Raw genomic sequence first — 13,817 nt, forward strand, 5'->3', positions numbered from 1 at the left:
GAAGGCGTGTTACATTGCGAAGTGTGTGAATGACACCAGATGTGATTTCCTTACTCATAATTATAGCGGCTTGCTGACTTTCCAATTCTGCAATTTATAGTCAATTAAAATGCAAATGAGCATGGTTCTCCTAAAGCAGGAGCGCTCCATACCCCAGCCTACAGGAGAACTGCTACCACCAGACCAACACAGCCCACGGACCAGTAGGTCAACTCGGAAGCGGTGAAACAAACCCAACGCCACCACAGTGGAACATCACAAACCCAGGCTGAGGCATTTTCAACACCAAAGGAAACCAAACGCCTCCGGCTCCGTCAGCGAACCCGCACGATGCTCTCACAGCTTTGGCCACCACGAACATTACAGACCTTTAAAAGCTGCTCTGGGATAAGTGTGGCATATTCAAACCCACGGGACATACGAACTCTCTGCGCTCAGAACTAGGAGGAGCTTTGTGCAAAGGCAGTTTCAGATTCCTGTCCTGAAGAGAGAAGCGACTGTAGTGATCTCAAACCCACTGGAAGGCAGGTGTGCGAATAAAGTGCTGGGTTTTGTGATGTTTGAAGGAGAACAGATTTTGTACCGTGCGTATCTAAGACTGTTTGTCTGATGAATAACATCTTCATACACCTCTATACCCCTGCTCCAACAAACAGAACTCGTTTCTTGGTTTGGGACAGCTCTCCCTCGGGCAGGCTCTGTAGGTAACGCGCTTCCAGCGCATCCAGTTACGAAGGCAACTGCCGCCTACACAGCCTGGACTCCCCAAGGACAATCGTAACTTGTGCTCTGCTAAACATCTGCTCTTCCTGTTTGCGATAATTTTTAAGCCTTGCACACCCTTGTAATCTGGGGGAGACAAGAAGAAGTTCCATACCATGATGTCCTTGATAATCTGTTGCACCAGAAACTCGTTTGTGATCATATGGCTCCTGAGCTGACCGTGCTGCATTAGTAAGCGAAGCAGCTGCGCGACGACGGGCAGTTCTTCCCGGCAGATCCTGCTCACTTGCAGACTTTGCAGCATCAGTCTCAGTAATCGTGGCAGGAGTGCTAACGCAGAAATACATGATCCCCACAGCATGTCCCTGAGAGGGAAAGGAAACAAAAAAAAGAAAAATCAAAATGATGGAGGACACGGATTTCAAGTATGCCTCCGTGAACCAGCCTCAGAGCTGCACAAGGAGTGTGCCTTTCTGAATTCGATCATGCCAACCGCCTTCGCCATAACTAGTGCCGAAGCAGAAAATCTGTACCAGAAAATGCTAAACTTGAAAATACTCTAAAATTATATACAGCACTGGAAAAAATTTCAGGTCCTGCTCTGGAGCTACAAAGGTTGCTGAAGGTCTTACACAGTCTAAGTTCCGCTTGATGCGGCTGGGAAGAGGTTTTTGTTCCAGTCGCTGTTCAGGTACACCTGAATCTTTAGTTCAGATTTATAAGAAATCAAACAACGGAATCAGGTTTTTGGCGATATGCAAGTCATTAAATTCAGTAAGTGAAGGAGAACTCTAGGTTAAAAAACACATCTTAAATTTCAGGCTTTGAACAACTTTCCTGTACATGGAACAGTTAGAGGGAAAATCTGAAGGTTAAACGATTTAAAGACATTTCTGTTATACAGGTAAATAAACTTATCTAAATCTGGTATCTGTAGCTTTTGGGTTTTAAATGAAATGGGTTTACAGTCTCTAAAATGATGCCGGGGAAGTTTTGTTAAAGCTGAAATACCAGGTCAGTTAAGAGTATAAGCTTACAAAGCCAAACCCCTTGCACGCTACTTTTCAGCATATGAAACCAAAGGCTAAAGCTAAAGGCATAAATAGCCACCTTCCATCTAACCAGAACAATCTGAGATGGAGCTGCCTGCAGTTACTGCTTTAAATAACTCCAGCTCACTTGGCCACTGTTTTTCTTCAATCCAAGTACTGTTTGAAGGAAGCAAAAGAGAGAGCAAAATAAACAGGGGGGATCCTTTCATTTTACATCTCTAAATACCTGTGGGTGTAAAGGCAGAGACAACAAATGCAGTAGGGAAAGCAGCGTTACCTTTTCTGTACATGTTCTGCATCCTCTTTGTCTAGAGTCAGCAGAAAGTACAGCAGACTGTAACAACACGAGGCCAAGAACTTGTGCAGGTTTTCACTGAGGATGCAAGCTTGATCCAAGAGCTTATTTATGGCACATAGAACAGATCCAGCTGTGCTATCGGGGATGACAACCAAACCAACCTGTGGTAAAACAAACAAAAAAAAACAAGTTCAGCGCTTTATACACAAGGCATTTTGGTGGTACACAAGCCAAAGGAATCTCTTCATATCACGACACAGATTCCTTTGTCTCTGAAGTTCTACACACTACTGCGTTTTTCAAATCCCTGTTTTCCTAAGCAACTGCCACCCCTACCAACAGAAGGTCAAACCGGCCTCTTCCTTCCGTCCCCTCTACATAAACCCTCACCTCAAACGTCTAAAAACAACCCCCGGCTTTGAGCCTTGCTCTGGAAGACGGTGCAGCCACAAACAACTGGCCAGAACAGGCCTTCCCTTTTAAGCATGTATCACAGCACAGAGCAGCCCCTCCGTGTCTGGAAACGGCGGTGAGCAGCCACCGAGGGTGAAGGAAACTCGGGTTCACTCTCCAGAAAGAAAAGCTTCTACGGGATCGTCGTCAGGGCGCGTCTCCTCAGAAATCCAACAGGCTCGAGAATGTTAGGGGTTAAATGAAAGTGAATGAAACAGAGGGTGGCCCACAGCTGGGGTGACAGGCTTCTGTTGTCACCGTGAGAACATCATCTTGAGTGATAAATAATTTAGAAAAAAAATCCTTCTTTGGGTAGAGGCGGTGAATTAGAAAATAGTTTTAAGTTTTGAAGTGCTACTGAGTAACTATCCTAATTTTTTGTCCTGTAAAACTTAAAATTCATGCATCAGTCATGTGGCACCATTTATCTTAGTAAAGAACTAATTTAAGGAGTTCTAGAGTAGCCTGATGTGCTCACCTGCAGGCACCTCCTTTTAAGCTGACAGAGGCAGTTGGTTCCCTTAACAAGGGCAGCTGGTTCTTTTCAAAACGTTTAGAAAAAGATGAACAATAAAGAACAAGCCACAGAAACATGGGATCTGTTTCACTGGCGTGATTCCTGATGGGGGGTAAAAGCTAAAAGAAGAACGATGGGTTCCACCTTTTAAACACTTCCAGTGTAAGGAAGACACGAGGTGCATCTCGAGGGCAGGAGCGCAGAGCGCTGTCCCAGCCAGCTGCAGAGGCAGGAGGACGGTGACGTTCCTGCACAACACAAGAGGGACTGCCACCGTCACCCAGACCCTGCTGAATGCCACAGGACACGGAGGCACTAAATAATAAAAACTCATAACGATGTTCCTGACCAGCCGTAAATCGGAAATAACGATGGGGGTGTCTGCATGTAAAGAACCAGCCCGAAGATAAACTGGCCAACATCCAAGATCAAGTCGCTGCTGCTGAAAGGTGCTGCTCAGCCAGGCTGGGAGATGATGGGGACACAGACGTTTCACTGTCCGCAAACCCCGCGGATGAGGCTGCTCACCGACGTTCCCATATAGGATCTTGCCTACACGGTGCCCTTCTGCCCCGTGTCGTCAGCCAGCCAGCGCCCTTGGGCAGCAGCCGCCTCGGCCAGAAAAACCCACTTCTTCGCTCTTTGCTCTCAAAGGGCCGGCGCAGCAGAACGCGTAAGCTGATGTCAAAGTTGTGATTCAAGTCAACACCCACCCCCAAAAATCCAGACTCCCGTTAGAGGTGAGCCACTCCCCACCGAAGCTTTGGGTTGGTAATATTTCAGTCGGGCTCCACAGAGGGAACCGCGGGTATTTGTGGCATCTCGGCAGAGGACAGAGGGATCCTCCCTCCCGGCAGGCAGCACCACGGGGAACTGCACGGTCTGGCCCCTGCGGTTCTGGCTTTGCCTTCCCCATCCTTGGCTCGGGGAGCGTTCGGGATTAGAAGACAACAAACTAACACTTGGCTGAACCTGCTAGTCGCTCTCTTGAAAAGTAAACTAAACCACCCCAAGAAACCATTCGTTTATGGCTGTCCTGGCTCTAGAGCAAGCTGAACTACTGGCAAATCAGAGCAAGCAAAAAAAAAATCCACGTAGGTTTGGATACCAACAGTTATTAGATATTTTTTAAACTCTGCTAATTTGTTGAAAACTTTCACAAATGCAGAAACGACACATGAAATATATGGAGTAAGTGGATTTGTGGGTTAATGAGACTTGTTAGAAAAATCGATCACAAGGAAGTTACCCTGGGAGAGAAAATGGTACTTACCAGGTATTTACAGATGCCAGTCTGGAGAATGTCAAAACACTGACTTTGTGAAGGTATAGTGGACAAGCTGTGACAGATCATCTGTTGTAACAAAACACAGTTACGGTTAAGTACTCGCAGTGCTGCGTAGTCGTACTTTGTTGACGGACCTAACCACAAAGTACCTACGGGGGCAGCTTCGTCTCAAAGTATTGATCCTTCACAGTGCGCAAGGGTAACGCTGTCAACAGAAATCATTCCGTGTTTGAAGAGGCGACAGCCCGCACCATCAGGTTTTTGGTAGTGGCCGTCTTCATTTTACCCACGCGACAGCAGGAGAAGGGCACAAATATTCTATCCGGCTACAGCAGCACACCGAGCCTCCGCGTGCCTTTCCTCAGAGCGGAAGAATTTGAGAAAACAACTTCCCAAATAACTTTACCAAGCATGAAACAGAGGAACCGCAGTGAAACGGGACAGAAAAGTAATATAGCAAAGGAGAAAGTCGCAAAGATCCATTTCCAACTCATTTTCCTCTACGCTGCCAAAAACGTCGTGATACAGAATGTAATAGTACAAAGGGAAATCTTGTTTTAGGAACTGCCAAAAACTTGCTGGTGCTTACACAACCAGGCACCAGCAAACTGTAGTAGCTGCCCAGAGGCATGATGGAAAGGGGTTTTAAAACAAAACCAAGAAAAAAAACAAAATGGGAAAAAAAAAAAAAGAACTGAAGACTCAGATCATTTTTTAGTAAAAAACCATATGGGTGAGAATGGGCAGGTTGGGAGGGGGTGGAGGAAAAACGTAAAGAGACAATTCACAGAAGAAATTCTGTGCTAGTGCCCTGGTTTTGAGACTTGAATCAGGGCAGGTCAAGGCACCTAAACAGGAGATAATGACAAAATGCAAACCATCACGTATCAAAAATACTAGCCCACCACATTTCCAGCTGAAGAGAGGCTCCAAGGAAAGGACAGGCTGGGAAAAGAGCCGTTAGCTCAAGGCCCTGTGCTATGAAAACTCAGTCCCAAGTCACGTGGATGCCAGCGGTGGTTTGATCAGAAATGGCCCAGCAGCATCACCTGGGGCGATCAAAAAGTGTCCACAACTTTTCTCGAAGTGACCCGTCAGACGTGCGTTTAGCCCTGCTGAGGCTGGCCAAATTCAGGAGATCCTGACCTCATCTGCTGATGGAACGGTCAGGACATCGCTCTTGTTAATCAGTATCACAGGTGTAATTGTGCAAGTATTCTGTTTGACTGGTAGGACTATTTAAAAAAGCAATTTGATAGATACTCCTGCACCAAACCCCCCGATTTTTGATACTATACATTCAGTTAATAATGAAGCACTATTACTAAAACTGCCTACTCCCTCCTAGATACGGCAGTGCTTCTGGTCGCTGCAATTTGAAAGCGATAAAACATTAAATACTCTGGAATATTCCCAAGAAACACGCTCAAAACATCTGCGTATTAGCAGTGTCAAGGAATAAAGTCAAGCTGAGACAGAGGTTACTACCGGGGATTGTCATGTCAAGGATGAACTCCGACGCCATCCTGACCCCGTCTTTTAACAAGTAACACTTACACAGAAGGTAAAGCTGCACTGACAAGATCTGTCGGTTGACAGCTCAGAGTTGGGAAACCCTGCCAAGACAAGGAGGATTGGCCTAGCCTCTGGAAAAGATCGCACGGGTTTGATGAGTAACAGATACAGAAAAAAATTCAGTGAAACAAAAGTGGCTTGGAGAGTAATAAAAACTTTGGGCAGCCCGGAGCTTTAACGGTTGGAAACGAGGAGGGAAGTCTGCACATAACTGACCCCAGGGAGGCTGCGGTACCACCATGGAAGGGGCAAACGTCACTTTAGGATGGAAAAATGAAGGTCATCACAACAGAAGAGGTCAGACAGAGTACCGACTGCTGGGCAGCACTGCTCCCTAAGACCCTGCTTACACTCTTTCTGACATAAGGCGCGAAACAGGAGTCACTCATTTTCTAGAAAGGTAAATTCCAACGGCACGGGCACAGAGACCAGAGACCCTCTCCTGCACGTGTCAGCAAAAAGAGCTTCACCCGCCGAGGCTGGCACACGACACCAGAGAAGGGACAGGACGGTCACTTAGAAATACGACAAAGAGGTGAAAACACCACTGCAGGAAAACAAATGTAACCAAACAGCGACGCAGAACCACGATGATCATGGCTGGCTGGGAACGCAAATGAGATGGAAATTAGGAAGGATGATTACGAAAGGGGAGATGCAGGCGACGTCCACTGCTCCTAAGACAGAACTCAGGAAGTTTACAAACGGGGTATACGCCATTTGCTCGTGAGCACGTGACACCAGAGTAGAGATCCCTTTTAATTCCATGCGTACCCACAAGAGGTCACAACAAATTAAAGACCCTGAAGGCAAACCCGCCAGGCCCAGCCAGCAAACCGAGCTTTCGTTATTAATAAAGCCATCGTTAGTATTCCACCCGTAGGCCTACGTCCCTAGAACAGGCCTACCAGTCCACTGAGGTTCTCCCCGAGATGACAAGTTGTAGGAGCGTTTCCTAACGGGCACAATTCACTGACACTCAGGCTCTTCCAGAATTGCCAAGGAAAACAGGCCGCCGGGCAAGGAAAACAGGCCGCCGGGCAAGGAAAACAGGCCGCCGGGCAAGGAAAACAGGCCGCCGGGCAAGGAAAACAGGCCGCCGGGCAAGGAAAACAGGCCGTGCTGAGGAGCAGCACTCTTACTTAGAAGGCTTGCTGTAAAGTGCATTGGCAAGTTAGTTTTTCAACCTTCTAGATCCTTCTGACCCTCAAGATAGCACAACCTTTCCCTACATCCAGTTCTGCTCTCCTGCGATGAAGTGGGAGTGGCCATCCTTTTCAATTCCGTAAATTAAATCCCGCTTGAAAGGGCTTTCATAACAAATGCCTGTTACAAAAAGTGAAACTGAAACGTTATTAGACATGGAAATGAAAAGCAAAGAAAACTTAATTATCACATGAAAATTAGTATTTTTCCTGACAATTTCTTTTCCTTAGGCAAGGGTCTGGATGATGTTTAATTTCCATAATAAAATGTCACAGCTGATTCGTTATTTTACATTTGATTAGCATTTATCACATTTTTGGCGCATACATAGATTGGGTTTGGACCCAAGCCAGAGTAGTTTTGTTTCAGAGTATTACTGAAGCGAACGGACAGAGAACGAGCATTTCTGATTGTAGGGGAGTTTTGTATGTTTTTGAGACAAGTATTTTCTAACAGTTTTGGTTTAGGCTGAGAGGTGGGAAGGCAGCCCTGGAGCACTCCCTGGGCTTTTTGGAGATCCTGACACCACGGAGTATTTTACTCTAGTTTTCAACCGGATGAGTTAAAAGCATTTTGCTGCTGACAGACAACCTAACTGACTCTCAGTCCAGTCTGGAATGGGCTCTTCATCGCTCTAATGTACCATCAGAGGAATCCGAGCTTTGTCCTGCTTACCTGTCGGATGCTCTCAACTCCAAAAGGCAGAGCGGGGATGACCTAAGGAAGCCCAGTCTCAACCTGAACCCTCACGGCCACAGGAAGACGCACAAATGATGAACCAAGAGTAATGTTTTGTTCGTTATTTAACTGTTCCCACTCTCTAAACCACTCCATCCTTCCCATAACATGACACAATCCTGACTCAAAAAAGCCTCAAGGGAAATATTTTATCAGTAACTCCAGGGAAAATCTGCATATTATTTCAAGCTTAACCATGCTGCAAAGTACTCTTTCTCAAAGAAAAATACTCACTTTCCTCTGAAGACACACACAAGCGTGAGCACAGAGAGGAACCAAGCAAGCAGCAAAGCTAACGGATCAAGTATTTCAGCGAGCCGCTCCGCGGCGTCAGACCAGGGACAGTTCAGCCTCCAAGAGAAGCGATTTTACTAAAAAAGAAAGCTGGCACGCACCAGGCGCTATATCCTAATGTCAGCTTTAAAATGTATTTTTTCAATTCACATCCACATCCACCTCGAACACGGGCAACTAAAATGGAAGAGGCTGCTCCGCAGCCAATTCCCAAGCCCTCGTGAAACGACTGTTCCGAGCGGGACTCCATCCAGGGTAACACGGTACCGCAGAGCGTAGAAAATGAGACGTTTTCAGGTGATGGGGCAGGCAATGAAGCTTGTCGTCTGAAGCTTGGCCAGCTTCCCCCGCAGCACCCCAGCTTATCAGACAGTGTACTCCCTTGACAGGGGCTGCTTCTCTTTCTGAAATAAATTGATTTGACAGGGCAATATTAACAGTGCCCTGAGTTGTTGAGAAAGCTGCGTACAACAAGAGATCTTTGTTCATCTGCCTTGGCTAAGCTCACAGGGGCGGATGTGAAAGGTATTCCTGATTCAGTGACTCCAGAAAATAAATTAAAAAAAAAAAAAAAGATAGAGGAAAAAACCCACAAAAAACCCCCACATGAAGCCTCCACACAATCACAATAAAACAAAACCAAACCGAGGTTAAAAAAAGAAAAAGCCAAAAAAGAAGGAACAGAGTCTGCAAGAGATCGGGGCAGGAAAAAAAACCCACTATGGGGCTAATTTTACATCCAGGGTAGCAAAATTTGAATACAAAGACTTGTTTAAGAACTACAAATGCTTTACAACATGTATAGTGTCCCGCATCTTGACAGAGTACGCATTTCCAAAGGCTCAGCAGGACGATGAAGCACAGCTAATGCCCGACCGCTGGCTCAGAACCAGGGTAACGGCAGCAGACACCCTCCTCTTGAGCCGCGGTGGCTGCCAACCTGCGGGCGCCTTGGCCGTGGCACGCAGCCTGATGCCAAACCTGCATCAAGAGTCAGCTAACCCAAGGGCAGGTATCCTCATTTGCCGCTGGGGACGCAGGCGGGAGCAGCGATCGGCACTCCTCGCCTCCAACAACTGCATCACGTGCTTAAGTCTTGCACCAGCAAGTTTTGGTGCCAGGAGCAGAGAACTACGGACAATCCTACTGTCTCACCAAGTGCTGAAAATATTATTCTTTCGTCAGCAAAACCAGGTTTTATGCTCAACAGCTAACGTGGTATCTAGGAGTAGACAAAACGGTACCTTTGTCTACTCAGCACAGGTCTGGTTCTCCTCTCAGAGCCGCCTTACTAACAAAAGTCGAAGAACGGACACCACGAAGTAGCTCTGCTGCCCAAGGAGCTTTTGTTTCATCCTCCTGCCCTTCTTCCACGGCTCTGCAGCCTCCTCGCAGCTATAAATTGTCACCACGGCCAATTCCTCCTCCTTAACGGGTGCCTCCTGGTCAGACCACGTGCAGGTGGCTCAAGGGAACATCTGATGTTCAAATCTCCCAACTCACCTGCCTGGCCCTTCCCCAAACAAAAGGACTTGCAAACACAGAAGGAAGCTAGCTCTTGTCCCAAAAAGCCTGGCTTTTTGAGCCAATTTAGTTTAGGGATCACAGGCCAGGATAACGCCCAGTAACTGCAGAGATGATAATTCACAGCAGTTACATGGAGCTCTACGATGGCGCAAGATGCACTGGAAGAGCAATGCGGGTACAACGGAGCACTGGCTTGAAGATCAAGCGAGGTTTTTTGGCAGTTTGTGCTTTGGTGTTTGGGTTTTATTGGGTTTTTTTGGGGTTTGTTTTGGTTTTGGGCTTCAGGGGTTTTTTTCAGTTGGTTTGTTTGTTTTGGGGGGTTGTTTGTTTGTTTTAAGTTTGATGTCTTAAGCAAATTATGGGAAAGACCTTTGAAAAGGAGCTTTATTCATTCTAGGAGGCATTACTTTATTATATAATCTTTCTTTTGTTTCTTTGGAATTTGCATTACTTCAAGAAAAAACATTATTTTAGTTTCTAAACATTAAACTTGGATATGATGTAGTTTTACAAAACACCAACGGGCTTGCACAGGATTTTTTTTTCCTCCTTAAGGAGGGTAAAAATTGTAGCATATTTCTAGTTGAGAAGGGATACTATTTACCCTCAGCTGCTGCTTCTCCCCCGTGTATCTCTAACCTGGAAATCTCAATACGGACAAGTTGAAATCTTACAGGAACTTCAACTCAAAATCTACATTTTAAAAATTCAGTGGGTTTTTTGCAGTGTTAATCTCTGCTTGAAGTTAAGCTACAGTGCTGCAACGCCACCTTTTACTTCTTGAGACAAACATCCTTGCAAGACTTTTAATTTCCGTGCATTAACCGCCATCTTTATTGATCTGTCGTAACTTTTCGTAGCGTACCAGGGCAGACGCAGCCTTCCCAACTCTATTTCACTGGTAAGACTTCTCTGGTTTTGACACACATTAGTGTATTATATCACGCGCATCCCGAGGTTTTTTGAATTCAAGACTGCTTTTAAAAGCAGCTGACCTTCCCTAGTGTTTGCTCTTGCAACGTTTTAAACGCGGAGTATTTTATTTCTTCGAGTCAGCTACGCGCTCAGTATCATTCTGGAATCTCGACTCTGAGCAGAACCTTCAAATGATCATTTGCTTCCCCCTCCAACGTGTTCAAGTGTCACAAACACCAAATATTACAACAGAGATTACCACGTATACACGGTCACCTTGTTAAACTCTTCATTTCTGTTGGCGCTGTCTCATCCGCTGCTGGCAGAGCGATTCAATCACAGGGCAGCGAACGCTATTACCGACAAACACTGCAGGCACAGTTACAGCGAGCGGGGACTGAAGCCTCTTCCCTAAGGCTGCAACCGTTTATTCTGGAGCCCCATCTATTTCAGCTACAGGGGTATGATTTTAAATAATTGGCTTTAAGGCGGCAGAAATCATTTGAAGTAGAAGTTGCTCCAGAAAAGGAACCGAGGTTTGACCATTTAACGTATCTTTTAGACAAAATATGAAGATTAACCTTTACAGCGATGCAAAACAGCATGTAAAGGGGCACTTAAAACATTGCTCCTTAAGTGAAAAATCACCATTACCTAAAAGCTTCCAGAAAAAAAACAGCGTGGCTCCAGATCCCCACCACACCAATTACCGAACAAAGCCTCCCGACACCCCCACTGAGCCTGGTCCAGGGTGACCCACGCGCAGGCTGGCTGCTGCCAAGCAGGAGGCAGAAACGGAGCCATAAACCTCCCTGTGTTAATCCAGAGGCTTTTCCCTTCCACCTGCTTCATTTCATAAAGCTTACGGGCAACCACTATTTGTAACTTTATTCTTTAGCAGACAGCCAGAAATTAGCCGGTGGTTCAGACCAAACTAGTGGTGGAAGAGAAGAAAGAGGAAGATGGATGAACTAATAATAAGAAGAAGAATCTGATCACTAGTCCCATTTATTCATAGGAAACCAGGCTGTCAAATCCTAATTCCATCAGTTCCTTATTTATCTTCATCCACAAATCAAACATTTTTCCATTATGAGGAAGCCCTGAATTACGACTACACAACGAGAACTCTTTCCAATGAAGAATTCTCAGTATGAGGTACAGGCCGGAATGCTGCCTGCTCTGCAGCCAACGGAAGGCTGCTCTCACCAGGTATTTTAAACCACTATAAATATTTCATTTAACATTACAGCATCACCATAAACTTCCTTATCCAGCAAGGGAAAGCAGGAAAGATTCAGCATCCAGAAGTTGTGCTGCTCTACTCAGTTCCACCAAAAGCGTGACTAATTCAAGCCGGGGTTTCGTATCTCCTGTAGCACTTCTTCAAATAACGTAATTTTCTGTCACAACTAAGAATGTTTTGATTCCAGAATTCTGTTGCACCTTGAACTACGTGCACTGGGGAGAACGCGGTCTCCAAACCTCCCTCCCTCCAACTCAACGCACGTAGAGCCATCGCATCGCACTGTCTGTCAAGACATCCCAGAAGAGCCTCATGATTTGCTGACAGTTTTCTCCTCCCCCGAGGCTGCAGCTCTGGGTTTTGGGGGTTTTCGTTGCTGTTGGGTTTATTTTCTTTTGAGAGAAGAGTTGCTTGTTCAATACCCGGTGGGAACTGCTTGCTCTACAAAAAGTATTCCTGTGCAACTTTCGGCAAATCTTGAACGGAAAGGTTATTCCCAAGCCAGGATTTGTTTTTTCTTCTCCTCCTCCTTGTTTTGTCAAAATGGTGCAGCCTCCAAATCCCAAAGTTTTATGAACTATAGTCTCCAGAATGTTTTCTTTACAAATTAAACAAGAAATGAGTCAATATGTTTGAGGCTGGACAATGGTATTCAAGAAGGAAAAGAGAAAACCCCTAAACTTAATGAACACAGCACGGTATTAGATATTTAAACACAGAGAAAACTGTCATCTAAAAGCCTAAAATCTGATTTTTAAGTGGTAACTTCAGCAGGTTGGGTTTTTTTTTTTATGTATATCACCATATCTACGATTGCATCTGAAATCAAACCAGCCAAGTGATAAATGAACGGAATCCTGTGATTCATAAAAGGAAGTTGCCTTAATACTGATCTCTTCTCTTTGTAAAAACAAAGAGATTGGGAACACAGTGTATCCCAGAGACCAGTATTACCAGATCAGAGACAAGAGGAAAGAGTATCTTAATGATATGATAATACTAAGGAAAGCAAGCTACTGAAGAGGGGCCCCTACTTTTTCTGTCTGCAAATTCCATGGGAAAAAAAAAAGCAAGCAATTCTGGGGTGAACACATACCACCAGGCCTTCTGGCAAGCGTTTAACAGAAACAGTTTGACTTCCAGATCATCTGCAAGTGCAACAACCTACCAAGTAATAAATACAATCTCCCCACCCTGGGAATCTCATTACGCTCTAAACCCAGAATCGATAAGGGATTCATCGACGGTGAAACCAAAATTCTGTTTTTTCAAGAGGAGAAATTTTCAAAGAATCACTGAGGTTGGAAAGGACCCCCTTGAGTTCCTCTAGTCCAGTGCTCCTGCTCAAGCCGGGTCAGGTGGAGCAGGTCGCCCAGCACTGTGTCCAGCCTGGTTTTGAGTACGTCCATAGATGGGAACCAAAATGTCTCTAGGCTACTCATTCCAGTGCTCGACCCCACCCGCCCCCCACTGACAAAGTTCTCTTGGGTTTAGATGAAACTTCACGTGGTTTAATTTGTGCCCTCCTGTCCTGCCACTGAGCACGACTTAGAAGAACCTGGCTCCATCCTCTTCATTCCCTCCCATCTGGTGTCTACACACATCGGTAAGATCCCCCCGAACCTCCTCTCGTCCAGGCTGAACTGTCCCAGCTCTCTCAGCATCATCTCACATGAAAGATGCTCCAGTACGTCCCCGCCTCTTTCGTACTGGGGAGCCCAACACTGGACACAGTACTTCAGATGTGACCACACCAGTGCTGAGCAGAGAAGGATCATCTCTTTCGACCTGCTGGCAACACTCCTCCTCATGCAGCCCAGGACGCTGTTGGGCAGTTTTTGCCACGAGGGTGCATTGCTCTCTCATGGTCAGCTTGTCGTCCACCAGAACCTCAAGGTCCTTCTCTGCAGAGCTGCTTTCCTGCTGGTCAGCCTCCGGCACTTACTGGTGCCCGAGGTTAATCCTCCCCATGCGCAGGAATCTGC

The 13,817-nt window shown here is 45.9% G+C and overlaps 1 protein-coding gene across 1 annotated transcript in view; it reads right to left on the reverse strand.

The window, feature by feature from the left end:
* The window catches only part of TEX10 (testis expressed 10), a 51,804-nt gene that overhangs the window by 419 nt on the left and 37,568 nt on the right, over nt 1-13,817 (reverse strand). Inside the window, exons 11-13 of the mRNA XM_086468971.1 lie at nt 4,317-4,397; nt 2,053-2,234; nt 878-1,088 (exon numbers count right to left, since the gene is read on the reverse strand). Of these exons, the coding sequence (XP_086325097.1) occupies nt 878-1,088; nt 2,053-2,234; nt 4,317-4,397 (474 nt within the window). The remainder of the gene's footprint in view (nt 1-877; nt 1,089-2,052; nt 2,235-4,316; nt 4,398-13,817) is intronic.

The sequence above is a fragment of the Leptosomus discolor genome, chromosome 8 (genome assembly GCF_034619465.1).
Source record: "Leptosomus discolor isolate bLepDis1 chromosome 8, bLepDis1.hap2, whole genome shotgun sequence".
In the NCBI taxonomy this organism is placed as follows: Eukaryota; Metazoa; Chordata; class Aves; order Leptosomiformes; family Leptosomidae; genus Leptosomus; species Leptosomus discolor.